The sequence below is a fragment of the Diplotaxodon limnothrissa genome, linkage group LG19 (assembly GCF_057381915.1).
Source record: "Diplotaxodon limnothrissa isolate DT_005_m linkage group LG19, D_limnothrissa_male_GT1.1, whole genome shotgun sequence".
Taxonomy (NCBI): Eukaryota; Metazoa; Chordata; class Actinopteri; order Cichliformes; family Cichlidae; genus Diplotaxodon; species Diplotaxodon limnothrissa.
Window position 1 is genome coordinate 20,805,524 of NC_140614.1, and position 27,604 is coordinate 20,833,127.

General features: G+C 39.7%; 1 protein-coding gene across 2 annotated transcripts in view; it reads left to right on the top strand.

The window, feature by feature from the left end:
* Positions 1-9,478: 9,478 nt before the first annotated feature.
* The window catches only part of frmd6 (FERM domain containing 6), a 34,508-nt gene continuing 16,382 nt past the window's right edge, over positions 9,479-27,604 (top strand). The window contains exons 1-2 of one of the 2 annotated variants that reach the window (XM_085342878.1): positions 9,479-9,521; positions 26,461-26,736. In XM_085342878.1, coding sequence (XP_085199004.1) covers positions 26,638-26,736 — 99 coding nt within the window. In that variant the 5' untranslated portion in view covers positions 9,479-9,521; positions 26,461-26,637. Of the gene's footprint in view, positions 9,522-10,925; positions 11,069-26,460; positions 26,737-27,604 lie in introns of those variants that run through there. The other variant, XM_085342877.1, reaches the window with a different exon arrangement.

The following is a 27,604-nucleotide window of genomic DNA, read 5'->3' on the forward strand; positions in this document are numbered from 1 at the left end:
CTGAATCCTCCCAGTTCTATTTGAACCAGTCAAGCCAACTAATGAGCAGAGTGAGAGTTTACACACATGATTGTATGGTTAGGCGCAAAAGTGTGGAGTGTTGTCCAGTCGCATGAGGTCAGAAACACTGAAACAATACTGATTTAGTACCAACAAAATGGGATTGTTTGGATCCTGAGATCCCCGTCCCATTACAAAATGAAACAACCATTTGGAGAACAGCCTCAGGTTACCTGCTTGCCAAAGGTTGGCACACCCTTCTAGTCCTAACATTCCTATCTGGCTTACATAAAGATAAACTATTTTTATTGCAGAATTGTTTTGTAGTATATAGTTAATTTAGTTTTAGCGTAACACAAAATCTTCCTTCACAATGAAAAACGTTTGGGGGGCTCAGAAGACCTGCACATCCCAACTGCACAACAAACATTATTTGAGCTCGAATAACAGCCCACTTGAGCAAGTGAAACTCTACCTGAAGGGTAAAACAGGCTTAAAATGATGTAAAACACATGATCAAAGCTGAGCTACTTTGGCCACACTTGTCTTTTATTGCCTGAGTCAATCTTAAGATTACTGTCTGCTTTGAAGGCGGGGCAGGCAGCCACAGGGCAGGAGCTGTTAACTCTGACTCTCTCTGCAGTTTGCCTGAAATATAACAGGCAGACTGGCAAATTTCAAGGGACACAGAGACAAAAACAGAAGAAGACGCAGAGGGATGGCAGCTCATAGTGAGGTCTTTGGTCTGTCACAATAGCTCCACAGATCACATTTTACCTCCCAGCATCTTGAGCTTGGGTATGGCCACTACAGAGAGCCAATCAAAAGCCACGGGGATGCTGGGACGTCCCACTCATCCCAGTGGGAGATGATGTCATCAGATGGTGATGTAATTGATGGGCAGCATGTAAACGTTTACAGCCACACCACTCTCTGATGTCACATATGACCCTGTGCTCTCTCAGTTTCAGACCTCCCTACAATTACTGACAGTAACAAACCACCAACCTCACTCAGTGTCGAGTAGATGCACATTACTATCATCTTACCAGTGGTTAGACAATAGAAATATAACAAGATGAGTTTTGAAATCTTAAACTCTGTGCTGAAGCACCTTGAGGTTACTGGTTGTAGTGATGTGGTGCTATATAAATAAAATCTAATTAACTGTATGCACAAATATAGCTATTTTGAGTGTCAGGTCTCTGACTGTCTGTGACTTTGAACTTGGTATGGATGTTGGTGCCAGACAAGCTGCTCATCAGAATGATTTGCTGGTTGCTGCTTTATTGTACAGCTAAAATATTGTGTCCCTTACATCAGACAGGAGAAGAAAAAAGCACAGACCTTTAAACCTTTAACAGTGAACGCACAGCAGGACCAATGTTCCTCTCTCACACAGCCCCCCAGAGCTTTAAAACTTTTCATCCTGGCTTCTATTTTTAGTCTCTCCCTTGTCAGTGCCAAGCTTTTTTAGAAGGATGCATAAGATGCAAACATTGAGCCTTTGTACGGGTTCATGCTGCTCTTCTCTCTGGAAAACAGGACAGTACAGTCACGCACTATGTCGTCAACGTCTCAGCTTTAAATCAATGTCGATAGAGCACATGCACACAATGTTTCCCTTACACGTGAACTGAAAGAAAAAGAAGTCAGCTTGACACAGTCATCGCAAACATCACATTTGTTATGTTTCTCATAAAAAGGTTCTGACGTGATATATCTGTTAAGTTCAGATTTGCATTGTCTGACCTCACAACAACCGACTAATCGCTGGGTGAAAACATTAGCAAAGATTTAGATCTTATTTGTTCAGTAAGAGAGAACTGAAGTACATGTCTCAGTATATTAAGACCCAGTGTTGAAGATAAATGCTGTCAGTCAGTAAGCTTTTTGACTTACAGTCTGGGAGGCATGGGGCTTTGATCATTATCATTGTTGCCTCACATCAAAGCAGGTCCAGGGTTAGAATCCCCAGGGTGGGTCGCGGTCCTTCTATGTGCAGTTTGCATGCCCAGGTACTTTTGACTTCTTCTCATTGATGATCCTAAAAAAAGCAGTCTGTCTCTTTGTGTCGGCCCTGTTATCAACTGCAGACTTGACCAGTGTGTATCCACTCAGACCCTGAAGTGGATTGATGTGGAAGTGCTTAAGAAATTGGATGGATGGAATTATAGCTATTGGTTACTCGTGTTTGTAAAAAAATCCAAAACCAACAACTTCACACATAGTCAGGTAACAAATGCCAAAGCTCACAAACTATAACCATTTAAAAACTGCAGCAGTCCCTCATTTTACTATTGCAGAATAAGTTACCGTACCGTATTTCAGTTATGACTGAGGTACAGGTCTCTAGTTTAATGAGGCTAATAGATATTAATATGAGATTGTTGATTATTCACTGACCAAATATAAAAACACTATAGCCTCAAATATATTAGACATGTTGTTTTTAAAGATCAGGGGATTTCTCCTGTCAACCCTTCAAAATAAGCCATTCTAGATCAGTCTTTTTTTGTCTTTTTAAATTGTGCCGTCTTTACAAGTTTAAAAAAAACTTGCTATGTGAGGCCTATTGAGTCCAGGGTGTAGCTCTTGGGTTTTTTGGTCCAACCATGGTCCAAAAAAAAAAAAAAAGGTTCTTTTTGGAGGTGGTCACACTTGCTGACAATTTGATTAGCAGTACCTGGCTACTACTTACCACTTTAAATCCCACGGAAGCAATGAATGTGTACTTAAGTTTTCACAGGACTGCATCAAGTCCCGTGAACACATGACATGACCCGCAGCCAGTGCTAGCTCTGGATGTAGTTAGAGATCACAGCAAATAACAATGATTTATCTTTTACAATAAGGGAAACTGTTTTATCTTCTTTGCTAATGAGGGTTAATGAGATACTAAAATAAACCAGTGTAAATGAAATAATATGCCAGTGATTCATTCAGCAGGAAGACTATCCCAGATTTAAATCTTGTTAGGAAATGTGAAAAGTTCAAACTTAGAATAGGACACAATAGTCTCATTAAAGACATGCCAAGATTAAATAATTTCTCTTTTAGTAAAGACTTTAACGTGTTGGTACTATATAATATTGAAATGTGAAGTATGAATCTAGTATCTCTAGGATAGATGCTTAAAAGCATAAATATTTCCGTTTTAGGTGTCGTATAAGCACGTATGGTGGTATTAACATTAGGACTTAAGAGTTTTCTCTTATCAGTTCTGCGGATTCATTGTTAATCCCTCAAAACATCACACACCCACCACCTTCCAGTAAATTTAATCCGATGTCCTCCTCGTTCCCCTCCAGTCTCTGGCACGGCAGCTATCTCTGCTTGCAGAGACACAACACGCAGAGCGACAAACACGCGGGAGGACATTGAGTTCCATACTGTGTGTTTCTGACAAGGGAATGGTGGGGAAGGTTTCTCAGCCTTGAGAACATGCGTCAACAAGATTTAGACTCCTTCGTGCCGACACTCAGAATATCATATCTTCCATTTATTCCGGCAACAAAAATGATAGCGTGTAGGAATTCACAGTCAAACAACACCTGTGGTTTTGAACCTCCGCTGTGTTTGAACTCATGGGTTTTGCCTGCTTTAGTTTTGACTGGCAAGCAGAGTTCAGAGAAGTAAAAGTCCAATTTTAGATTCTAGACTTTGGACTGGTTGAGGTGGCCGAAACCCAAACATGCTTCGAGCAAGGGCAAATATTTGCTCTCACCCCTTCTCGTTTCTCTGCACAACTCAGTAATTACTTTATGTCGCCTTTGTCCTCTATTTTATCCTGTTTTGTCTTGTATCAGATGTGTTTTAGTTTACAGGAAACAGCATCTGACTCAGATTTAGACTCAGCACAGATAATAAATGCAGTGTCGCTCAAGGATATCGTACCCTTTGTATCTCATTATCTCCTGTCTTTGTGACCCTTCTGTCTCGGTTCAGGCACAAATGAGTTATGATACGAAGGGAACATGAAAGGATTTTGTGCTTCTCATAACAGAACAGACATAAGCAAAGATTTAAACGGGAACTTAATGTGTCATATCTGATCTGATGGTTGATGTTTGATGTGAACAGAAAAACATGCAGTTTGCTCTTTATTTCTTAATCTCTGATCTGACCATATCCACACTTGATTCAGACGACTTAACTCTATTCTTTAACCAGTGAAAGATGAAGGAAGCTCTTTTAAAAAACAAAAAAAGGGTGAAAAACAACATCCGATAAAGAGGCAAATTTTAAATTCAGGATTTGAGATGAAGTGCCATTAGTTGCCAACCATCCTTTTGAGAATGTTTTTGTTGCAGTGAAAGGGAAGTGAGCTGCAGATACAGAGTTCAACATATGCTCACTGCTGTTCACAGCCTTAACTTGCATATGCTGATATTTACTCTGTGAGATGATAGATTAACAGTCGGGTGCAGATAGCAAAGTTAACTGTGGAGATGAGAGATAACAAACAGACACATTCCATGCAGTGGAGGTGGGGACGGGAGGTGTTGTTTAGTTGCTCCCAAGCCTCCGGCCTCTCGTGGCCTCTTCCGTGACCCTTGCGGCTGGGAAGTACCAGTGATTGCAATCAGTACTAATCCCAACAACAGATATTCTCATCCCTGCTGTGAAAATCCAGCGTAAAACTGGTTCGAGATGTTGGACAAGGTTAGCCCAGGTGATTTATGACTCAGGAACTACCAGTGACCTGTGGTGGGACAGACAATAACCCACTGATTGAGAGCTGCTGTTGAGTTTTCACCAAAAGGTAAACATCTTAATTCATGTTAATGGACTGCGGATGTGTTTCTCGGTTTAGGAAGTAACAATAAACCTAGGCTTTCAGGGTTGGGTAATGATGGCTATTCACCTGGGGGAAGAAGTGTTCTCAAGGTGTCCTGTGTGTGTGCAGACAACATCAGTCACAAGGCAACTGCTAGCTCAGGAGCTTTTCACTGACACATTTTAACCTTGACTTCCAGACAACACACTATATTAAAATACTGGAGTTATTAATAGCATAGACGGTGAACTCTCACACTTCAGCTGGGTGCTATTCATGATAAAATGTTCAGCACATATTTACAGTAAATGCTGGAAGCAGATTCTCACTGAAATCTAACTATTTATGGTAAAACTGATTATAAATTTGGCCCATTCTTCTCTCCAACCTTGCTCAAAGGCACAAATACCAGCTGTGACTGGCCAGAATCAAGTTAAAGTGAAGCCATGATCTTTGGTAAACCATCACTGCCAGAAAGAGAAAATCAATAATTCTTTATTACTGTTATAAAAAGCCATTAGCCATTTTCTTAATAGTCTCTTATGTAAGCATCTGTTGTGATCTGTTATTGGTCAGAAAGGCTATGCATGGTCAAAGCACAGATAGATTTTGCATCATCCAAAAGCATCCAATACTTTTAATGAATAATGCAAAACATGTCAACATCAGTAGTCTTTATGGTGGTAAGTGCTAAATGTGGTTCCAGTCAGTGTTTGATTGTGCTACAGAGGGATATTCATCATGTAAAGTGACACCTGCGGTGACTGAATTACAAGGACAAAGCAAATGGTTCAAAGGTCGCCAATTCCTGTCGCATTCCTGTCTGATATAAGACTCTAGCTGCCCTGAAAAAGACATTATCTGGACCAGAGCATATGTTGCTCTTATATCTTTCAGCACTGATGCCTTTACAGATGTGCAAGGTGCCAATTCCATAGATACTAATGCACCCATATACCACCAGAGATGCAGGTTTATGAACTGAGCACTGATAAGAAGATCATTGGAAGCGATTTCCATGCTTTCTAAAATGAAATTACATTCCTGTTTTAAACAGTTTTCCACTTTGACCCAGAAAGGACAGCAGCATTACTGGATCATGTTCACATATAACTTATTCTTTGCGCAACAGAACTTTAACCTGTATTTGTGGATGATACAGTGAACTGTAGTCAGAGACAATTAATTATAGGAGGGTTCCTGAGTTCACACAGTAATTTCCATGGCAGAATTATGCCTGTTTCTAATGCAGTGACGCCTGCATGCCACACAAGCATCCAATATTGACTTTCAGCCTTGTTTGCGCACAGAGATTTCTGTAGATTCAATCTTTTGATAATATAATGTACTTTAGATGAAGAGTATTTAAAGTATTTTTATGCTGAGGAACATTATTGAGTGCAGTTTTTTAAAATCTTGGTGAACCGCTGCTCTTTTTTACTTCTGTGAAACTCTGCCTGTCTAAGATGTTCTTTTTATACCCAAGGCAAATGCTTGTTTTCATCCATGGAAAAATATTACAGACATTCCTCTATGGCAGTAAAGGCACCTCCAGAAATGATGCTCCTTAAATGAAATGTGGTGCCTGTAATACTCATAATAATAGTTCTGAACAGACAAGTAATGCAGCAGAGCTGATAAAGCGCCAGCTGGCTGTGTGAATGGGGACATGGCCAGGTATGACAGCTGGTGCTCAGATCTGGCCCGTACTGATCGCACTAGCGTGACCCCATGTTGCTACATTAGCCACGTGGATGCCATACCAAAACAAAACAACAACCCACTGTGACGACACACACAGACACATACTGTATACTGTGGCTCATGTTTCCACAGAGCATCCCTGCACATTCATATGATCCTCAGTGAGAAAAATACATTAAATTTTATAAAAGTAACAATAATAAACTGTTGCTGAAAATCATGCTCAGTTCAATTTAAAACTTCAGTTTATGAATTTAAAGCAAAAAGCGCAACAATTCTGCCCTCAGAGGTTTTTGTAACAATATATTGTCTGTTTTGTCCTGTTAAATTCTGCTGTCTAATACAAATATAGACAAGATGTCCGCTCCTGATATGGGCGGCGTCATGTTCGAGCATTTCAGAAAGAGAAATGAAAAAAAAAAAAACAACAACAACAAAAAAACAGCTCACTGCTCATGGACAAGAGGCTAGTCAGAGAGCTGTGTGTTTTATTTTATTACCAGTTACCAATGCCATACATTTATCTACAGCCTTTTCTCCTTCCCAGACTTATTTTACATGTTACAAATTGGATCAATACAAACATTGTTTGTGTGTTATCACTGATAAAACTCTCTATAACATAAGGCTTCTTAGACTGGTGCTTTATTCATTCCTGTTCCACTAATGCCAACATTATGTTATAGTCGGCATGTGCATTGCATATAGTATTGCAGTTTGGGATTACAAGAGCACACTGAAAGAAAGCAGTGTTGTGTTACCATTGTGCATTCTTTTCACTGTACCATCTGGTGACCTCACTCTTCCACCCCCATCTACAGCTCTCTTTCTCTCACTTTGTTTCTTTGTTTATATGTTTTCCTCTGTCACTTTCTCTCCTGCTCTCTGAGCCGCAGCATTCAACGTCCAGTGAAAAGTGCATTGTGAGACGAGCCAGTGACTGTGAGCAATGTGAGAGTGACTTGAACCTTTTTTAGCGGGACATGCTTGTTGCTTTTGTTTCAACAATACAGCGGCGATTGTCTTGCTCGATGCTGGAGAATCACATTTTGAGAACAAACAGAGACAAGTCTTGGATGATTAGTGAGATTTGCTATCAAAACCTGCACCACGAGACAGCATAATAAACTTTTTATTTCAGCTTGCAGTGCCACTACTGATGCCACAGGGTTCTCAGACAGTATCTGAAGACGACCTTGGCACAATAATTCAGATCAATGACCTCTATTTTCTATGTGGCTGCAGGAAACTCAGCATGTTTCTTCAGAATTGCTCTTGGACTAACTTTATACTGCACCAGGGCTTTGGGATTACCACCCATCTTTTCTTCCAGTTTTGCAGGATGAGGAAGTTCGTTCTTAAAACTTTCAGTAATCTGTTTCATTATTGCACTTCGGTAAAATTACAGCACACCAGAGCATCTCGAAGCCTTCCTCTCCCCATAACACTTAAGTTATCTTCCATGCAGATACCCCACCCTATTTCCCTGAGATTTCCCTGGGGAGTGCGAATATTGAGTCCATAGCATCGTGTAACTGACCAGCCATCTGCCTTACTTCCTGAGAATGCATTCAAAGGACACTACAAAAGAGCAGCAATACTTGAAACAGAGATGTTTGTACTCCTCTTCTTTCCTCTTCTGATGCTGCTTAATACATTTGGTATGCACCCTTGCATAACAGATGAGCAAATGACCACAATTAGAGAACATCTGCTGAGCTCTGAATGCATGCTCAGCTTCTTAGAGTCCAGGCTGTTGTATTTAACAGAACAAGTACAAGCATTCTTTTGAAGGCAGAGACGGGGAAAAGATAACAAAAAGCCGATAGAGTTCAGCTCAAACGTAAATATCTGCTCAGCGAGAAGGCAAAATAAGGTTTCTGTTAAATGTTGGTAATGGATGGTTGGCAACATCAAAGCACTACTCAAATAAATGACAGATTATGATTTCTGACGATAAATTCCCCAACCTGTTTCTCATAATAACTGCACTGACAATGGTAACTTACCAAACATGTGTGTGAAATCCCCTATTTGCTTGTTTTCATCTATTTACATTGATATCTCAGGCAACAGTGCCCTCCCACCTTTGATTCTACAGGCTGTTTGTCCCTGTCCTGTTTCACTATAGCATCATTTCTGAGTGCAAAGCTGCACCCAGAAGAATAGCTTTGCAGAGCGCAGACTTACAGTGCATGCTGCAGAACTACTTTAGGTCCCCAGGGCACATTTCACAAAATGTGCAGCAAACAAGTTGCAACTTGTAACTTGTGACATGTCATTGTTTACTCTCGGGGTAATTTTGACACTATTATCTTATAAAAAGAACCATGCTGCTCTCCACAAGTATAAGATGGAAGTTAAATAAAGTGATCCCAGGTGTATTGTTTTTTTCTACATGACTCTCTGGTCCAAAATATTTTAAGAAAGTAAAAGCAATAAGAGCAGAGGATGGTATAACATATTAATGTCCTTAAGAAATAAAATTCATGCAGTCCAGTAATGACTGCATGCTCAAGTCATTTAGTTTTAGCTATCTAGACGGTGAAACCAGTCTGTGCATGCTCATCCGTAAGCTCTTTTGGAAAGTATGGAACATTTATAAGCTGATGATCCAGAGCATTCTTGCAGGGGTTATTTTTGTGTCCCTTCTTGTGCACCAAATAAATTCCAAATCACCACTGCAGATTATCACTCCACAGGAGAATATTATAATGTCTTTCTTTTTACCTTGCTTTGAGTATACAGAGTGGCTATGTGCGTCATATTAAGCCAAAGGAAGAGCTGATGGCAAGGACTCTCCACTGAGACTAAAGTCTGGTGGGGGAGCTGTTCATCTTCCCCTGGGGAGATAGAAAAGCAGAAAGAGTTATGTCAATTAGCCAGATACTGCCTCAACAAAAAGCTCCCCCTCCTTTGCACCTCCAGTCTGGCCAGACCCAGCTAATCAAATCAAGACAGGGAGACAAAGGCTGGAAGCACTCTGCGGTTTAAGAAGGAGGCAGACGGGGTGGAAATAAGCTGTGGAATATGTCAGGTATGTCACATTTGGAGTGGCATTTGTTCCACTGGTTTTGCATTTAGTGGGAAAATGGGAGAGGGCTGTGCAAAGTACTTGCACAACAAGAATTAATGATGTTGCAGAGGTGTCACCACCAACTTCTGAACTTATCTTCAAACACGACAGTAACCTGATCAGCGTTTCATCCTGGATTTGGGATTTGTGGCTTTTCCTCCTTTTCTTTTTTGAAGATAATGGCCTGTGGGTCGCTTTGTTGTTCACAGGTCCCTTTCTGATGTCACTTCAAAGCTAAGCTCTGCGCAGTCTGGACTAGATGGGGGTTTTAGCCTGGCTTGACCAGGCACACTTCCAAGCCCCTTTTCATGTTTGACACTCGTCTTTTTTCTCCCCTGACAAGCAATTGCAGCAGAGTGGGAGCCCCCACACACTAATTACAGGTCAGCATGTCACCTAAAAGGGGCTCTCCCTAATTTTTTGTTGTCTTTTAAGCAACCACTGCCTGACATCACAAAGGTGGAGCTGGGTTCCCCAAGCACACCCTTTGGTGAGGATGCAGTACACAAGTAACTGGAATGAATAAACATGAATATGAAGCATATGTACAGTTATTAAGTTATTACAATCATTCTTAGGGCTGGCTAACCTTTACTCTCATTATATGCATTTTGCCCAGGTTTAAAAATCAGTAAAATTAGCGTATATTATTCTTTATTTATTCTAAGCAATTTATGCTGTGCAATTTGTTTTCTTAACTGATAAAACTGACTTGCTATGTGCTAACATCCACATTTACAGTTCAAAATTAAGTGCGTTGAGCTCAAAGTCACCTTATGATAATTTTATGACCTATAATATCACATGATTGGACGTTTTATAAAATAGGTTTTTGTATCCTTCCTTTATCCGTGTGGAAAATACTGCCCGTTACTGCATGTTCAATAACAGTGCAAGAGGAGAAGAAGACCAAAACAGCTGGTGATCCTGAAATAAAACAAAGTGCCCTACATCTCAAACTTTTTGAGCTAGGCTTTTAATACATACGAACGACGCCGTTACTATTTTATCGCGATCTCCCTGCTGCGACTTCCAAATTTAATGCGGCAGAGTTGAGTCTTACACTGGGAGGAATGGAATGAGAGGCGGCCGTGGAAGATACCAAATCAGACCTCTATTAGGGGGGATGCACTATAAGCTCCACGGCAATTCTCCATATTAACAGGCATAAACTGTCCCCGGGCATATTACTGAGTATACTTTTGGGATATTGACATATGTTGCCAATAGTCGTTTGGCTTTATTTTGTTGGGTCATGTAAACAGAAAACCCACATCTGCATCCCGGTTCCCTCCTCTCACTCGTCCCTTCACCGCACATGTATTCCTATGTGGAGCTCCAGCGCGGACAGTGTGGCTCCAGCCGAAGGCGGCCGAACGACTACTCTTCCTAAAAACTTACTGAAGTCTTTCTAAACTGTGGATTTCTTTTTCTTTTTTTCTTTTCGGAAAAAAAACTCCTTTTGGATTAACCACTTCAAAGGGGAATAACTTGTTTTGTCATTAAAGGTGAGTTTTACATCGCCGGCCAAATGCTTTGAATACCTTTAGCCGTTTTTATGACTTAACGCGGGGGGATTACTAACGGTTAGGACTTTAGCTAGCGGGGCTGTGGCGTCTTTTCTCCGGGTCAAGATGTTCAAATTCGTTGCCGCAAAGTCTGGGCAGATTAGTTGCGTTGCTTCATCAACTGGGATGCTGCCAGGATATTTGACTGGGAATGTTGCCCTGAAATATGAGTATCGTGGACTTAGTCGCTGCTATTTACCTTTACTTACACGACGTGAAGACAGCTTGTTCAGGGTACATAACGAGTTATTTTATTTGCACGTCTTCACCCATCTTCTGTCATCATTACCAGAAACCTGGTCCCATCATTAAGAAGCGGATATCTCGTTTTGGGGGTTGTGTTTTTATCCAGTCCAGTTTAACAGTAAAATGACTAACATCCAGGATTTATTATTGTTGTGTAAATACCGCACACGTGTGGCTGTGGGGACGTAAATGGCAAAAAGTATGCGTGTCCTATTGCAGTCCTATCCCGGTTGTTTGTTGCTTCAAATCCCCCTTTTGTTTTCTTTTAAGCAAATTGCAAAGTTGTTGTCTTAGCGCACAGGAATGCCAGCAATTTCCCCCTCTGTTTAATATTAGACCAAAGGGCAATCAAGACACAAAGGAGAATGGGAATCTATGGATTCTGTTTATGGAAAGGTGTTGCTTATTTAAAGCTAAAAATGTTGCATGGGTCCTTGGTTTATTGTCCATTTTCTGATTTAAATGACCTCATTTCAGAAGAAGCCAAAGCAGAAACGACGCTTTCTCAGCTGGACTGATGTTAACTAATTTGTCATTCGTTTTCTTTGCCAAGCTCTAATAGGGACATTAATGCAATGTAATAAACATTCTTGCACAATGCATAAACATTGCACAGTGATGATTACTGCACTTGTCACGCTGGCTGCCTCTGAATACACCAGCATAGTCAGGCAAGGGGGATCCCCCTGATAACGTTAGGAAATCTCTCCACTACATATGGCAGCTTATTCAGATACTTTGCTTGGACCATTCCCCAAATACAACCTGCTATCCAGGTCTCTGGTCCAGCTGTAAGGGAGAACGGAAGAAAAACAAGCCATGTTTTTTGATATGGTGACACTATCTTGGCTCAGTGGTGTATAGTGTATATAGAGCAAAGTGAATGGGAGAGGGGGATAGTGCAGGTGCTGTCTGCACGGGAAGAGCAGTGCTGGTGTTAGAAACAAAAAGGAAATGACTGAACAAAGGTGGTTGGTTGGTGTGTGTGGGTGACTCATTCATGCAAGTCTGTAGGAATGTGTGACGGGATGGTCAATAATTTCACAAGGCAATTCCCCCTCTCTAACTGCACTAAAACTTTGTGAGTGTAATGTTTTCTGTTATGTTTTTTGAGCTCCTTCTAAAACTTTTACCCTTAGCTTTACCTTTCTGTTAAAAAACCATAAACAGCACTTGACATTACTTCACTGAATGTTTTACTGATTGTTTTTCTGAAGCTTTCAATGATCTCTGCAGTTTTACACTAAGCATCAGAAGCTCAACTGAATCCTTAGCCTTGGGGCTGGCTTTCTTTGATACTAAATCTCTGCAGTGAGTACAAAATGCCTACATATAGTAACAAAGCTGAAGAGGAAAACTCCTGTGGTGTTCTTTGTAGGTAACTGAAGATAACCCGTTACCTGTATTTTACATAACTCTCAACTTGCAATGCAAATTCTCCTAAAGAAGCATGACATAATGCAATGTGGGGATTATCATACCATTTAGGAAGCGTGTTTTAAAAAGGCTCTTCTCTTTATCTGCCCTTGGTTTTGTTGCTAGAAGATAAGGTGAAACTGTGTTTGAGTTTCAGGACCATGTGATACACATACACAAGAAAGAGTGAAATTACTGTTATTGCCATGAAGTATGAGAAACTTTATCTCTTGCCATCTTGCATGTATTATCTGCACAGTGTCTACAGTGTGAGGGTGTATACACCCTCAAATCTATTTTTCTGTTAGTTATACAGGTGCCCTCGGCTCTCTGCTGCCATCACTATCTAGCCCAGATAGCTGCTCCAGGTAGCTTGTATCTCAGGAAAGGCCAGTTTTAAACTAACCTAATTACCAGAGAAGCTGTTTATGTATCTTTGTAATTCTCACAATTGACTGGTTTTATTGCCTCAAGAGTCATGAACACACTTTGGCTCTGACAGGACAAAAACAGCAAAAATGTTAAGCAAAAACATCAGGGTGGTATACTTTTACCTCAGCTGAAAGGCTTAAGTGTGCTAAGGAGATAGAAGGGGAAAAAATGGGTCAGCTCTTCCTGCATTTGTCTTCCCATGTCCTTCTTCCTTGGATTGTGTTTTTCCTCTGCTAGCTGGGCTCTTTAGTGAAGCTCATGTCTTTTTGAGGAAGTGGACCTGAGAGATTTAACCTGCCGGCATCCCCTGAGGATATTATCGGCTTATTTCTCAATGCAGCTCTTGGTGTTTCCTGAAGGCTGGTTTGTTGGTTTTTGGTAGGACTGATTGTGAGATGAGTTACAGAGACATGGGACCACTGGTGGGTCAGTAACACCGGATAGTGAGAAACTAAAGAAAACCGTTAGGAAAAAGTGTATTTATTTCTCAGCATGCTATGATGTAATTCCAGCTGTAAGTGTTGTATGGGTTTGATGATGGCTGAACACACTGGCCCAATTATCTCTACTTTGTCTTTCCGTTGAGGTCATTTTCATGCTCCAGAGCCCTTCGTAGCTGGCATGCAACCAGGTAATCAGGTTAGAGCTCTTGTTTTCCTTTCTTTTTAAAAAAATAAAAATAAAAAATGGTGTCCAGGAGGTCCGTACAGTTCAAGCATTTTTCCAGAGAAAAAAACAAAACAAAAAAAAAGTGTGTTGTGGTTCTCCCCTAGTGTGACAGTGTAAGGAACTGGAAGACAATCCTTGTAGTTGCACACAGGAAACAGATTAGATCACCTGTGCAAACATTTTCATGCAGTTATAATGGAGCACTTTGCTTGAAACAAAACAACCGGTTCTGGTTGGGGTTTTGTTATAATTGCAGCTCATTTTTTAACCCTCTCCTTTAAGGCTATTTGTGCTATTTCAAGCATATGTAATGGTCGGGTTGACGTCTCTGTGGTGAATTGCACTGCGATTGCTAGGTTTGTGAGGTTACTCATGCAGAGTCCAAGATTAAATGCTGGGCGGGGAGGGAAGGGAGCGACTGCTGACTCTGTCTTAACATGTCTGGCAATGCCGGCAGTGTAAGATATGTGTGTGAGCTCTCAGTCCTTCCTCTGAGCCACATGGATGCCAGATGCTATGACTGTTAAAGCAGTTTTTCCATAAAAGTAGCCGAGCTTAAGGTGTTCACTGAGAACTCCCTGAATTTTTTCTCTTGGAGCTTTCTGTTACTACTTTTTGTTGTAGAGAAAGAAAGAAAAGTGGCATATTCAAACGGTGAGGGATGTGATCATTCTGAATCAATTTACAGATTACAAAAATATATTTAGTTTAAGCTAGGGGAAAAAGGCAAAACACAAGGAAACCTGGACATTCTTTTAACTTTAAGCATATTAATTTCCTTTATAAGATGAAAGAGAAGGTTTTGTATTGTGTGCTTTCACATGTTGCCACTTTGCAAACCTAGCCAACTCTAATCCAGTATATTTAAATTCAAAGGACCTGAAAATATATCGCATACTGGTATTGATGCAGAAAGATTTAACCTTGGCAACAACAATAGAATGATGACACAGGACTTATGAATTATAAATCCAGAGTCAGCAACGAGAGGTGATGGGTATCTTTGTGATTATTAAATTTTGTAAGCTAAAAATATAAATTAAATAGTTAATGTTATTAAATATTAACTGTTAACTGTTTTATTATATGAAATATGTTGTTTTTACTGCTGGTTTGTAGGATGCAATGTGCTACAACTTCCAAAGGTGGCAGTTATGCAACTTTTAACAGAGCTGAAGTAAAAGAAGATACTACATACCAGGTGTTGGACCAGTAAAGTGTGTGTGCGTGTGACACTTTGAAATGAGATGCCATTGAATAAACAGGAGAAACATGCAGAGCCAAAGGCAACAAACAGCCTATTGTGGAACTGCTTGGAAAAAATAAAACAGAAATGTGCTAACCCGTGCCAGGTTAAGCAATTACATCCTAAGTCTGACATAAATATGCACAGGCATTTGAGAGCAGTTTGAGAAGGGGTGCGTACTCCAGCCTAAATTTTAGATGCAAAATGATTTTAAAATTAAAATCCTAAAAATATATGTATATATCACCATTGAAAATTCACCACCCCAGTGAATTCAAGTAATGGCTCCTATATACTGAAACTGCATTTTACTGGTTGAGTGGTAGTTTACCCTGAGGGCACCTATTCCTTGACTTTTCTCTGTGAATTATGTAACAGCAATACAGTGCTGTCCTGTATTCAGGTCTGACATTCAGCAATTACTGAACATGAGAATAGTCGAAGAGGACACCTAAAAATTTAGAGGTCACGTGATCATATCTTTTTTTTTATTTTTTATGATCCATCTACTGGCATGGAGGGACAAAATATTTTCTAGAGCTGGGGCTGGATTTGTCTGCATTGTGAATACTTGCCTCGATTTTCATCAGACATTTCATCAACCTTTAATAAATCACCAAAATTAGGTTTTGGTTCTCAGAGCTAGTTTTGCTCAGAGCCAAAAGGTAGTTTATACTCTGCAAGCTGGGTGGTAGGAGACAAGGAATTCTGACAGTCTACACACAATATCTGCTAGATGTTTTTGTGGGCAAGGGCTCAAGAGAAAATAGTGCACTGCAGCATTTCAGCCAGTGCATTGTAGGTCTGACTGGCTCACTAGCCCTAGCATTGGAAAACTGTCTGTGTGTGTCTCTCATAGACAGGTGGGTGTAGCCACCGTCATGTTTCCCCATTGGTTTGTTAAGTCCTGCTCCCATTGGTTTGTTAAGTCCTGTTGTTACCCTACCAGGTGGGCAGGCAAGATGGACAACCAAATTTGTGAATGCAAAAACTCGAGGATGAAGCGACGTAGGAGTTTCAAAACGATACCATAGGTGTATCTACTAAAATTCAAGTTCACATCTCAGGTCAAGCTTTCTGAAAATCTCGTGAATGCAATAACTCAAGAAGGAAGTCATCTCATCTGAAATTGATAGCATAGATTTATCTACAAAAATTCTCAGAAGAGCGTGAATCTCAGTGATGTTGACCTCAAGGTTAGAGGTCAGAGATAATTTTTTCTGAAAGTTTTATGAATGCGATAACTTGAGAACAAGTTGACATAGGATTTTGAAATTCATACCATGGACAGTGAGTGGTACCACTGGCCACCACCAGCGTTTTTTTTATTTTTATTTTATTTTATTCTTCTTCTCATTTAGTCCATCAGCAAGTTAAACAGAAGAGATGGGAAGTCTTAGTCGGCAGGTTAATGCCATCCTGTGACTAATATGATTTAGAGTTACTTGTCAGCTCAGCAACATTTCCTATTAGCTGCATAAACTGATCTTTTGGCAGGGAACTGTGAGGGGAAAAAGGATCAGCTCCTACTCGAATTAAGTCATTGGAGCCATTTATAAAAATTGTGCCCTTTAAATATTTCAGCCAGGGCACCATCTGAAGCCCATGAAACATGTCTGTATAATATAAGGATTTGTCTTGTGTTTTTGTTCCTCACACATACCCCATTGTGGAGAATTTTTTGCTCTGACTAAAGTTCAATCCCAAGAAAAGAAATGTCGAGGATAGCATATTATGACCTTATGGTGCTTCAGTTTCTTAAAATTGAGGATTTTAGTTAATATTTGTGAAGTTCTTCTGAGTTATTGCAGTTTAAACGTTTTATGGTTCTTTTACAAATAAATAAATTACCTGTCAAAGGTGTCATTCGTAGATGTTTTGTTTTGTTTCACAACAGTCTGAAACCCAGGGATGCTTAGTTCACTGTCATATTGGACAAAGAATAGCACATCATTTGTATTTGTTATATTTTCTGGGAATCTCTCTTAAAAGTAGCACCAAAAAGTTTTCACAGTAACTAGAAAGTAGGGCTGCACGATTAATCGTTAGAAAATCTCGATCTCGATTCATACTTATGTGCGATCTCATTTCCAAATGACAACGATAAAAAAAAAAATTTAAAAAAAGACGACAACGATTGTACCGCATTTTGATCCGGGACGTAACCTGCATGAAAACAAGCGCTCACTCTTCCTGCTCAACAAATGACAAGGGCGGAGCCTTATACCACGTGATACAGAAGCTGTGCCGTGTGATGCTAAAATTGGCAGGGAAAAAACAACGGAGAACACGTCAGGGATGACGAGAAAGTGACTGGAGAAAATCCGTCCCGGTCAACCACCCAAGCATCAATAACGGGAACCTTATACAGCGCTTCCCTATACACGTCGAACTCCCGCAGGCACAAAGAAATTACGGAGGCTATTACTTATCACCTGACCAAAGATATGGCTCCCATCAACACTGTGCAAAACGAGGGATTTAGGAAAATGATCAACACCCTAGACAAACGCTACACAGTGCCGTCCCGCAACTATTTTTCTAGTGTTGCACTGCAGTGTTGAGCAACGGTGGAGACGGAATTTCAAGCAGTACAACATTTTGCGGCAACCACAAAACGTGAGACATTTGTTGTTTTTATGTTTATTTATTGTTTTTATGTTCAGTCTCAACTGTTACGAAGTTGATGTGCAGTTAATAAGTGCAATAAATATTTATACTGGAAAAGAAAATCGTGAGAGAATCGTGATCTCAATTCTAAGCCAAAAAATCGTGATTCTCATTTTATGCAAAATCGTGCAGCCCTACTAGAAAGTATGAAAATCTTAGTTCACTTGGCTTGACAGTTTTTTTTTTTGGTTAGCTCCACATGAGGGATTACAGTGCACGTGTGCCACTCCAGGTTTTCAGATGCTGTCAGAGGATTGTGGCGGTGCTGCTCGTTGTGTGCAACGGGAATCAAAGGCCACCATTGTTGGAATGAGAAGCAGATGTTCGTGAGGAATTCTCCTGACTACAGCAGTTTTTTTTCTTTTTTTCATGCCAAAGCTCTGAGCGCTGCCTTGTTCCAGCTCCCTCCCGCCTGCTCTCTCGTTCTTTGTTGTGTATATATATCCACTCTTCTTCTCTCCGTTTTCTTTAACTTTGACATATGCTGTACCTGAAGCTACACTTAAATCAGCACAGCACAGCCGCCTTCAGTGAGTGTGTTCTTCCTTTTCCAAGTAGAGGAAGTTTTCTTCTTCTTGTGTTCCTGGAGCTTTGTAAGACTTGGAAGTGTCCACTCCTCTAATGTCAATGGAGGGAAAGAATGAGAAAGTAAGAGCTGCATTCTTGACAGAAGGACTTGCTCTGTATCTCAGTGTGGGATTCGGTGTCATGCCTGGTCCTGCCACGTTGACAGGATCCCTGTTTTAGACTTAAAGGCAGGAGGAAGCGCAGTTGGCCGCTTTGTGTGCGGGTGTTGGCTTAGTTGGACTTGCAATCACACTTTGCAATCCAGTAGAAGGGGATTGAAAGCAGCATCCGATTCATTATCCAGCACTCTCTTTCCAGTAGGCCCCCACACACACACACACACACACACACACACACACACACTTATCCATTAATCTGACGCCATCTGAATGGTTTATGTCTAATGCAGCACCCTGATCACATTTCCATAAAACTTAGCATGGCGCTCTTACAAGACGTGATGTATCCCCTTGAACACACCACAGAGCTTAATCTACCTCAGCTTAGATTCAGTAAGTACTGTGCACGTATGGAGGAAAAAAAAATAGCTGTCTTCATGACTGTTTAGGGGTGGGGGAAAAAAATCGATACTGTGTAGTATCGTGATATTTTGTTTGCTAATAATGTATCGATACAGGGACAGCAGAAATCGATATTTTGTTACAAAAATGGTTTTTGTGCTCAGAGCATGTTGATCCTTTTTCTGAGCAAGAATCCTGACATTCCTTCACTGTCCAAATGTGTTTAACTTGTTTTTGGCAGCTGGCAGCAATAAATATGACAGTTTACTTATTTTAATTTAAGACATGTTTTATTTTAATTAAGTTTAAAACTTTTTTATTTAATGCAAAATTATGTTTTGTTTTGATTTACTTTCAAATTCTTCAGTTGCTGAATGGGCTGCATAGTTTTTATAAATTGCATAGTTCAGAATAGCTATAATTGTACCAGATGGTTGCATTCATTAAGTTGGACTAGACTGTGATACAAACCGTTCAGTTTGTCAACAATAAAGCTGACTGAAATGAGAGACTGAGTGTGAGACTTTGATATTAGATAAAATGAATATTGATAAAGTTTACCTTTATGTACAGAATCTGAATATCGCAAAATATTTTTAAAAATTGCAATAATATTGTATCGTGCGTTAAGTATTGTGATAATATCGTATCGTGGGATGTATGGTGATTCCCACCTCTATGACTGTTGTGTGGTTATATATGATTAAAGCCTTGAGGAACAATTTAGCAAATTGATAAATCCAGTAAATTTATGTATTGCATATATGAAAAGGACCAGTGCGTTGTCATGGTGGACAAGTCTGCAGTTATGTGTCACATGTAAGTAAGTAAGTAAGTAAGTAAAATTTATTTATATAGCACTTTTTTAAGACAAAACGCTGTTACAAAGTGCTTCACAAGAAAACATGTCAAACAAACAATATAGCAACATAAAGAAAGTATAAAAGCATATCAAAAAAAAAAAAGCAATAGTACAATATAAATATAAAATAAAACAACATGTTACGCATTAACATTTCCCAAATGCTTACTTACTTACTTACTTACTTACATGTACACCAGACATGACACAATAGCCCCAATCCCATCAGTAATGGCAAAATGCAGTCATGTCTGCATTACCGCTGTCTTTGATATTAGAGGCATTTGCTTTCACCATTCAAAAATGTAAAAGTGTAATGAATGGGTAGTATGAAAGATGTGACATTTGTTTTTTTCCTACCCCTGCTTTCCATCATCACTCACTGCACAACATGTCATATGGAGCCACCCTGAGGAGCTGCTTGATTTTTGCACCTTAACCAAAACATTTAAATACAAGACAGAGCTATGCTGAGTGCAGCTGCCATATGGATACTGCAAGACCTGTGGTTGGTCAACCAGTGAAGCTTGTTCTGTTACTAACCTTTCAATATCACTGATAATTAATATGTAATTCCTCTGCAAACCTTCTGGTCTCAGCAGCTGTTTATTTTCTGTGTCACAAACTGAATGATTATGTGCCATTTGACTTATTACTTTAAACTTCCCACTAGGGGTGGGCGATATAAACGATATACAATATAAACGATATAAATTTGGCCAACGATAGAGATTTTGACTATACCGCTCTACCGCGATAGCGCATGATGATGATGTCATCAAGAGATGAAGCACTTTTCAAATATAATAAAGTAATACTTTGACAATCCATCAAGCAGTGTGGCTTACCAAAGTTGTACTAAAACATTTTTTAACAGATTTCTGCACGCCAAAATCGGTTCAAGGTCAGTAAGCACAACCAGAATTCATACATAAGGCACACTCTCAATTTTTGAGAAAATTAAAGGATTTTAAGTGTGCCTTACAGTAGGGCTGCTCAATTAATCGAATTTTAATCACGATTACGATCTGGGCTTTCAACGATCATTAAAAATGACTGAGCCGATTATTAGCCCCTCCCTCATTTATCCGCGACACCTTAAAGGCCGGTCCGTGAAAATATTGTCGGGCGCAAAAAAGGTTGGAGACCGCTGATTAAGAGGACCCGAGGGAAGCCCGGAAAGCTAAACAGAAGTTATTTGGAGAGGAGAGTGACTGCTGTTGGTTGAAAAGAGAGGTAAAAAAAACTTCAGTGGTGTTGCACACTATTTTATATTATTTTTTAAAGTCATTGTTAACCCTTTAAAGCCGGTCAGAGCAGCACGCTCCGTGTTGTGTAACTATTTTTAAATCCCTGTAGAACCGGAACTGTGTAAGCTAGCGCAATAATTTGTTTTGCATATGAAACCGGAGGAGTTGTACTTACATCTGATGCCATCAGCTTGTCCTCGGTCACAGTTTCCTTCCACATAAAGCTTTGCAAAAACTGCATAAAAAGCTCTTGCAGGAACAAAAACACAATATTCCAGAAACACGCTTTGCCGTTCCTATCAGCTGTTCGTAACACTTCCCACAGTGAAACAGACGTCAGCGGGAACTGTCGCATGTCCGCCATTTCCTGGCCGAAACCGGAAGTGACGTCATTTTCGCGGAAATTGTAGTTTTTTACTTGTAGGCCTTAAAAGCCTATACTGGTCATGTTTGACCTTTCTGAATAGTTGCTGGGATGCTTAGAACTCAAATTGCACTGCTGGAAATAGTTTATTTTGATGCACATGCTGTTTTCTTTGCAAATTTGCATCATAGGATTGTTTTTTCGTTTTTCCTGCAGTATATAAAAATTGGTGTATCTCCAAAATAAAACTATGAAGACACTCAAAATAAATTTCCTGTTGTTGTAAACTTTTTGCAACTTTTTTGTATTTAAAGTTTTGAGGGATAAACCTCTTAAATTTCTCCAAGTAGAAATACATGTAAAAAACAAAAACGATTTTCAATTTTTTTGTAGTTTATTGCACTTTTTTGCAATTAATGTAGTTACTATGGACTTAATGCATACATATTATTAAAATATGGGCTATAACAGTTGCATAGCAAATTGAAATGCTCCCACAAACGGCACTACAACATGTAAAAAAAATAATATAAGCTCTGGCGGACTTGGTTCTATAGTAGGTCTTAAAGGGTTAAATAAATATCGTCAAATAATCGCGATCTCAATTTCAGTGAAAATAATCGTGATTATCATTTTTGCCATAATCGAGCAGCCCTACCTTACAGTGTTGGTCAAGTTACTTGAAAAAGGTAATCAGTAACTATTACTGATTACTTCCCCCAAAAAGTAATCCTGTTACTTTACTGATTACTTATTTTCAAAAGTAATTAATTACTTAGTTACTTTTTAAAAACCCTATTTACAACCTGAATAGGTGATAAAGTGATAGATCTTTCAGCCCAATTCTTTTTCTGCATAATCCATCATACAAAATGTAATCAAATGGAAAAGTCTTTTTTTAAACTTGTTTTATCAGTTTTAATATTTTAACTTAATGCATCAAGCAAAAATTAAATTATATGCACCATTCTCTGACTGGAAGAAATTAGTTTAACATTTAAACCTATTTTCTGCACATTCCAGCGCATAAAATAACATATTTTTTGTGTTTACACTCAGTCTTTCAAATAGATGCAAGTAAAACACAGCAGAAAATAAATAAAATAAGAGTGGGTATAAAAGAGTATAAAATAGGAGTGGGGTAGGCGGAGGTTTTCCCTGGTGCAGGTGTGCTGCAAGTCAGTTGAAGAATCCGCGAGTCTCTGTGAATTTCCCATTACGTCGTTGCGCACTCGGTGCTTGTTTAGGGGGTTTTTTCGCTGTAAAAAGAAGTTTTCTTCCCATGCACAACAGACGCAAATGTTTTTGTCACTTTTTATGGAATCAAACTCAAAATAAGGTCAGTACTTCCATGCTTTAAACGCTGCACGCTCATACTCTTCTCCTGCACTCGATATATTATCCATTGTTGATCTGCACACAGCTGTTGTCACAAATATCGCACTCGCTTACGTCATTGTCATGAGACATTCTCGCTAAAAAAAAAAAAAAAAAAAAAAAAAAAAAAATCACGGTTTTAGTAACGCAGTGTTCCTACGGGAAAGTAACGGTAATCTAATTACCGTTTTTGCAATAGTAATCCCTTTACTCGTTACTTGAAAAAAGTAATCTGGTGCCTTATAGTGTGGAAAAGAATATATCGCGATATATATCGTTACTGCATGTGCTTCAAATTATACCGTGATATGGATTTTAGGCCATATCGCCCTGCCCTACTTCCCACATAACTTATATTTGCCGCTTACTGTATAAAGCCTTTGAGACATACAGCACAAGTGTGTTTTCATTGGCGTTTGTCTGTCTCCAGCAACATAAGGTGAAAATCAACCAGTCTTATCTCATGAAACTAAGTGGAGAGGTGAGGCACGGAGAGAGGAAGGAGTCATTCAGATTTTATGTGGATCTCAATTACTTTCTTTATTATGAAATGGAACATTGGTGTGAATGAGGGACTATGCTTTTCAAATGTTTTTGTAGTTAAGCATGCTTCTAGTATTACAGTACTGCTATGATTGGGAGAATTCTGAAGCTAACCTGTAATGTAAATTAAAACCTCCTGTATTTTTTATGTATGTACACATGCCTTGGCTTTATTTTCCATGCACTGCCATTCTGGCTAAGCACGGTATTGTCTGTAAACATTGTGTCTGTCCTGGGTCACTTGCATGACTCGTGCTCCAACGAGGAAACAATGATAGAGAGTAGTAATCCAGTTAGATTGGTCTAATGTCTAATTAACCCTGCTGCCTTCCCACTGCTCAGCTGCCCTGTAGTAACACCTGACATATGGTCATTGCAAGAGTCCAGGAACATACCCAGTGTGAGTGTGTGTCCTTATGAATGTTCTTACTGTAAATTTTGTCTCTAATTCTGTCTGCCCGTACACACACACGTGTGTGCAGTGCAGTTGCAGGTTTAGTCAAGGTCAGCAGCAACGCAGGGACCTGCCCCAGTCATGGCTCATCAGCTGACTTTGCTGAGTGGCTGGTTGCCTGCTACACTGCACACCCAATGACCAGCTTTAATGAGAACTGATGCTATATGTCAACAGTATGTGTATTTATGGGCGATTTACCCACAATGCCCCTTGTCTATGCAGGAACAAAGCAGTGTTATATGTCGACAGCAGGCGTACAAATGGTCGGTGACTTTGCTGCAGAAGTGCAGTCCTACAGTTAAGGATGTTGTTTATTGGTATGAGTTCAATAATTTCAGGGTTGTTTTCAGTAGTGCTTGCTTTGTTAAAGCTGGAATTTACAGATTTAAGACTGATTTTTTTTCCCCACTTAGTTTTTATAAGTGGTACTAAAATGCTGTATGGGGAGCTCATACTGCAGTGTTTATGGCATGCAGGTAGGGCTGCCACGATTTGTCGACTAGTCACGATTACGTCGACTATCAAAATCGTCGACGACTGATTTAATAGTCGACGTGTCGTTTGAAGCTTTGGAAGATCGCAAAAGACGCAGGAATAATAGCAGGATTTAAGAGTGTAATAACGGACTGAAACAGAAGATGGCAGCACTGCATGTACAAGGATTCCAGCTGCCGTTAAACCCAGAAGAAGAAGAAGTAGCTGTGTCCCAGAATTCATAGCGCGGCCCAGCTTAGTTTCCAACAATGGCGGTAGCTAGTTAGTTTTAATATTACTCTTATTATTCTTTCTGGGTCACAAAATAAACGTTTAACATATTTTCAGGCGAGAATGTAGCTGTGTAAACCTCAAATATCGGCTCAGTTTTCGGAGACGTCTGTTACCCACTAGCTCGATAGCTAGCCGGGGGCTAGGTCACTATCGCCGTGAGAACACCGGACTCCCGGCAAATTGTTTTCAAACCCACCGCCGTCTTTCGCGACTCAGGTTAAATATATATGAGTCACTTAGATAAATTAAAAATGTTGTTGTTTGGCCTTTTTTTTTTTTTTTTTTTTTTTTTTAGTATTTTATTTGTTCCTGAGTAAATCGGTTTGGCTGAGATTAAAGTTATAGTTTTTACACAGCTGAATAAACGTCAAGCAGACAGCTGATTATCAGAAGTGTGAGATGCTGGAGAATATACCCCGGTGTCCTGTTATATTTTAGATAGCAAGGAGTTTATTAAACTTTACCGAAACAATCTGCAAATTTCATTAAAATTGAATAAACTATCATCTTGTCTTTATTTTTAGTTAGCACCTTAAAAGCTTAAAGCTGTAAGCTAATGATAGTTATATAAGCTGTAGTTTTACGTCCAGTGGATGATGATCTGATTAGTCGACTAATCGCAAAAATAATCGGTGACTAGTCGACTATCAAAATAATCGTTTGTGGCAGCCCTACATGCAGGTACTGCTTACTGAATCTTTAAGCTGAACTACCTGTCAGTGAATCTTGTATTATTTAACTGCATCCTTTTAAATGCTAATAGTTTCTCACATGGTAATGTGATCCCATCCCATCCTGCCTGTTTTTAATGACAACATGCCTTCAAGGTGAGTGACTTTAAACAGGAAGAAGTGATAATCTTTACTGATTGTTCTTAAACTTTCTTTGGTCTGGTCTGAGACTTTTCATACCCTCTGAAGGTCTCACACATCCTTAGGTGTAATTCAAGCTGTGAGCAGCTAGTAGCTCACAGCTTGAAGCTGTTAAAGCTGTTGGTGTGCCTATTGTGTGAGAGACTGCTATTTATAGTACTTAGTAAGAAACTAGGGAACACACTGCTGTTCAAAAAGAGTATCAGAACTGTTTTCATATGACCTGACTTCAGGTTCATACACAGAATAAAGTTACAGTTGGCCTTTCATATGAAAATACTGCTGAAAATTAAAATGAGAGGGTTCAGGAATATTTTTATTTCCTGTTCAGCATCTTCAGACTTTAATTCTAGGAAACTGAGTAAGAAGGCATGGAGCAGACACTGCCACAGTCTGACTCTTGCACTTGGATTCCAGCAGACGGTGAAAAATTCAAGAAAGTCAGACAGCCAAAAGCTTTTAACAGAACTGAATGAGTTGACAAAAGTAATGCCAGGAGGGAAATGTGGAGCTGGTTGGCTCACAATCAGACACCCAGTCAGCATCCAGTGCCCTGTGTAGGTTTTTATAGACAGCTGTTCAAGCTGCAGTTTGTTACATTTGTCAAAGATGAGAATAGCAGCTAGATTGAGTTGTTTGTTTTTTTTTTTAAAGAAAGGTGGTGACATAAACTGAAATTGGATAGGAGTGCGAGTGGCTTAGTCAGTATCTCCTTAACCCAGCATTACATGTCATCAGTTCCTCTCCAGACCCACCTCCACAGCTTCCATTTATCATTTATCGTCATTTATAGTCTTCTGAAATGGTGTCACATATACATGGAAATGAACAGGAGTGCTTCCCCTCCTTATTTGTCTTATATTTCTCATTCCTGTCAGACTTTATTAGTACAGTTTTGCTCTTTTTAAATAATAATTTAGATCTTCAGACAAATTTAGATTTATTTATTTATTTTAAATGTCAGCCATGCCTCCTCCGCACATTGCAGAGCACATCTTTATAGTTCATACATTTGCATAAATCAGACTGTACTAACATCAAGTGCTTTGTTCTCTATCATGTGTCTTCACAGTGGCTGACTGCAGCTCGGGTCCCCATGCCCTGTCTTGTGAGCACTGCTTGGCCCGCTGAGCCCATAGGTGCGTCTATACCGGGCTACAGCTGAAGCAGGTCTGGTCGGTGGTGGAGGTGGGTCCTCGGAGGGCCTGATAGCAGGCGAAGAGGCCTGTCCCGTTTCAGCCACACGAAGATGAACAAACTGAACTTCCACAACAACAAAACCATGCAGGACCGCCGCTGTGTCTGTGTCTTTTTGCCCAATGATGACACACTGAATGTCATAGTTAATGTGAGTAGATGCATAAAAACTTTTTAAGGTAAAGAAATACTTATGAGTGAAATAATGTAGTGTACTTCAAATGCTTTAATTGACAAACAGGCAGCTTTATTTTCTAGATTAGATTTAGAAACATAAACAAAGATGATGCACATCTTTTATATACAGTCTGTGGGCGAGACTGTAGAAAGAAAGTCAATGACCAAGCTGCTCGGCTTTGTCTGAAGGTTCAACTATTTAGCGCTTTACCTCTCAGAGTACTATAGGTCATTGATTGTGCCAGGTGTTTTTTAGGTGAGCTACCTTTTGTTTTCTTATCTCGGAAAACAGGTGTTTGTTTTGTAGGTTCCTGATTGAAAGCTGCCTGGTTCGTTTTTCAGAGGTAGACATAACCGCATCTAAATGAAAAGCTTTAAAGCCCTTTAGGAGCAGGCATGAAGTCAAAATCATCTCTACTGTTACACATCATGTTGAGTTTACAATAAGTTTTAAAGAGCTGTTTGCTGATTGAGTTATACATTTACACTCAATGAGGAGCTATCAGCCAAGCAGCTGATTGATCTCAGTGCTTTCCATGCTATCTAAGCAAGGAAAAACAAGGTAGTTCTCTCCAAAAACAATAACTGTTACAGGATCTTTTTTTTTTTTCCTTCAAAGAAATGTCTCTGGCCTGGTCAGTAGATCTTTCCGCGATCCAATGTGTTCTTTTGCAGACTGGATAATAATAAATAATAATGGATTGCATTTATATAGCGCTTTTCTAGAGCGTTTTACAATTCCACTATTCATTCACTCTCACATTCACACACTGGTGGAGGCAAACCACAGTTGTAGCCACAGCTGCCGTGGGGCAGACTGACAGAAACGAGGCTGCCATATC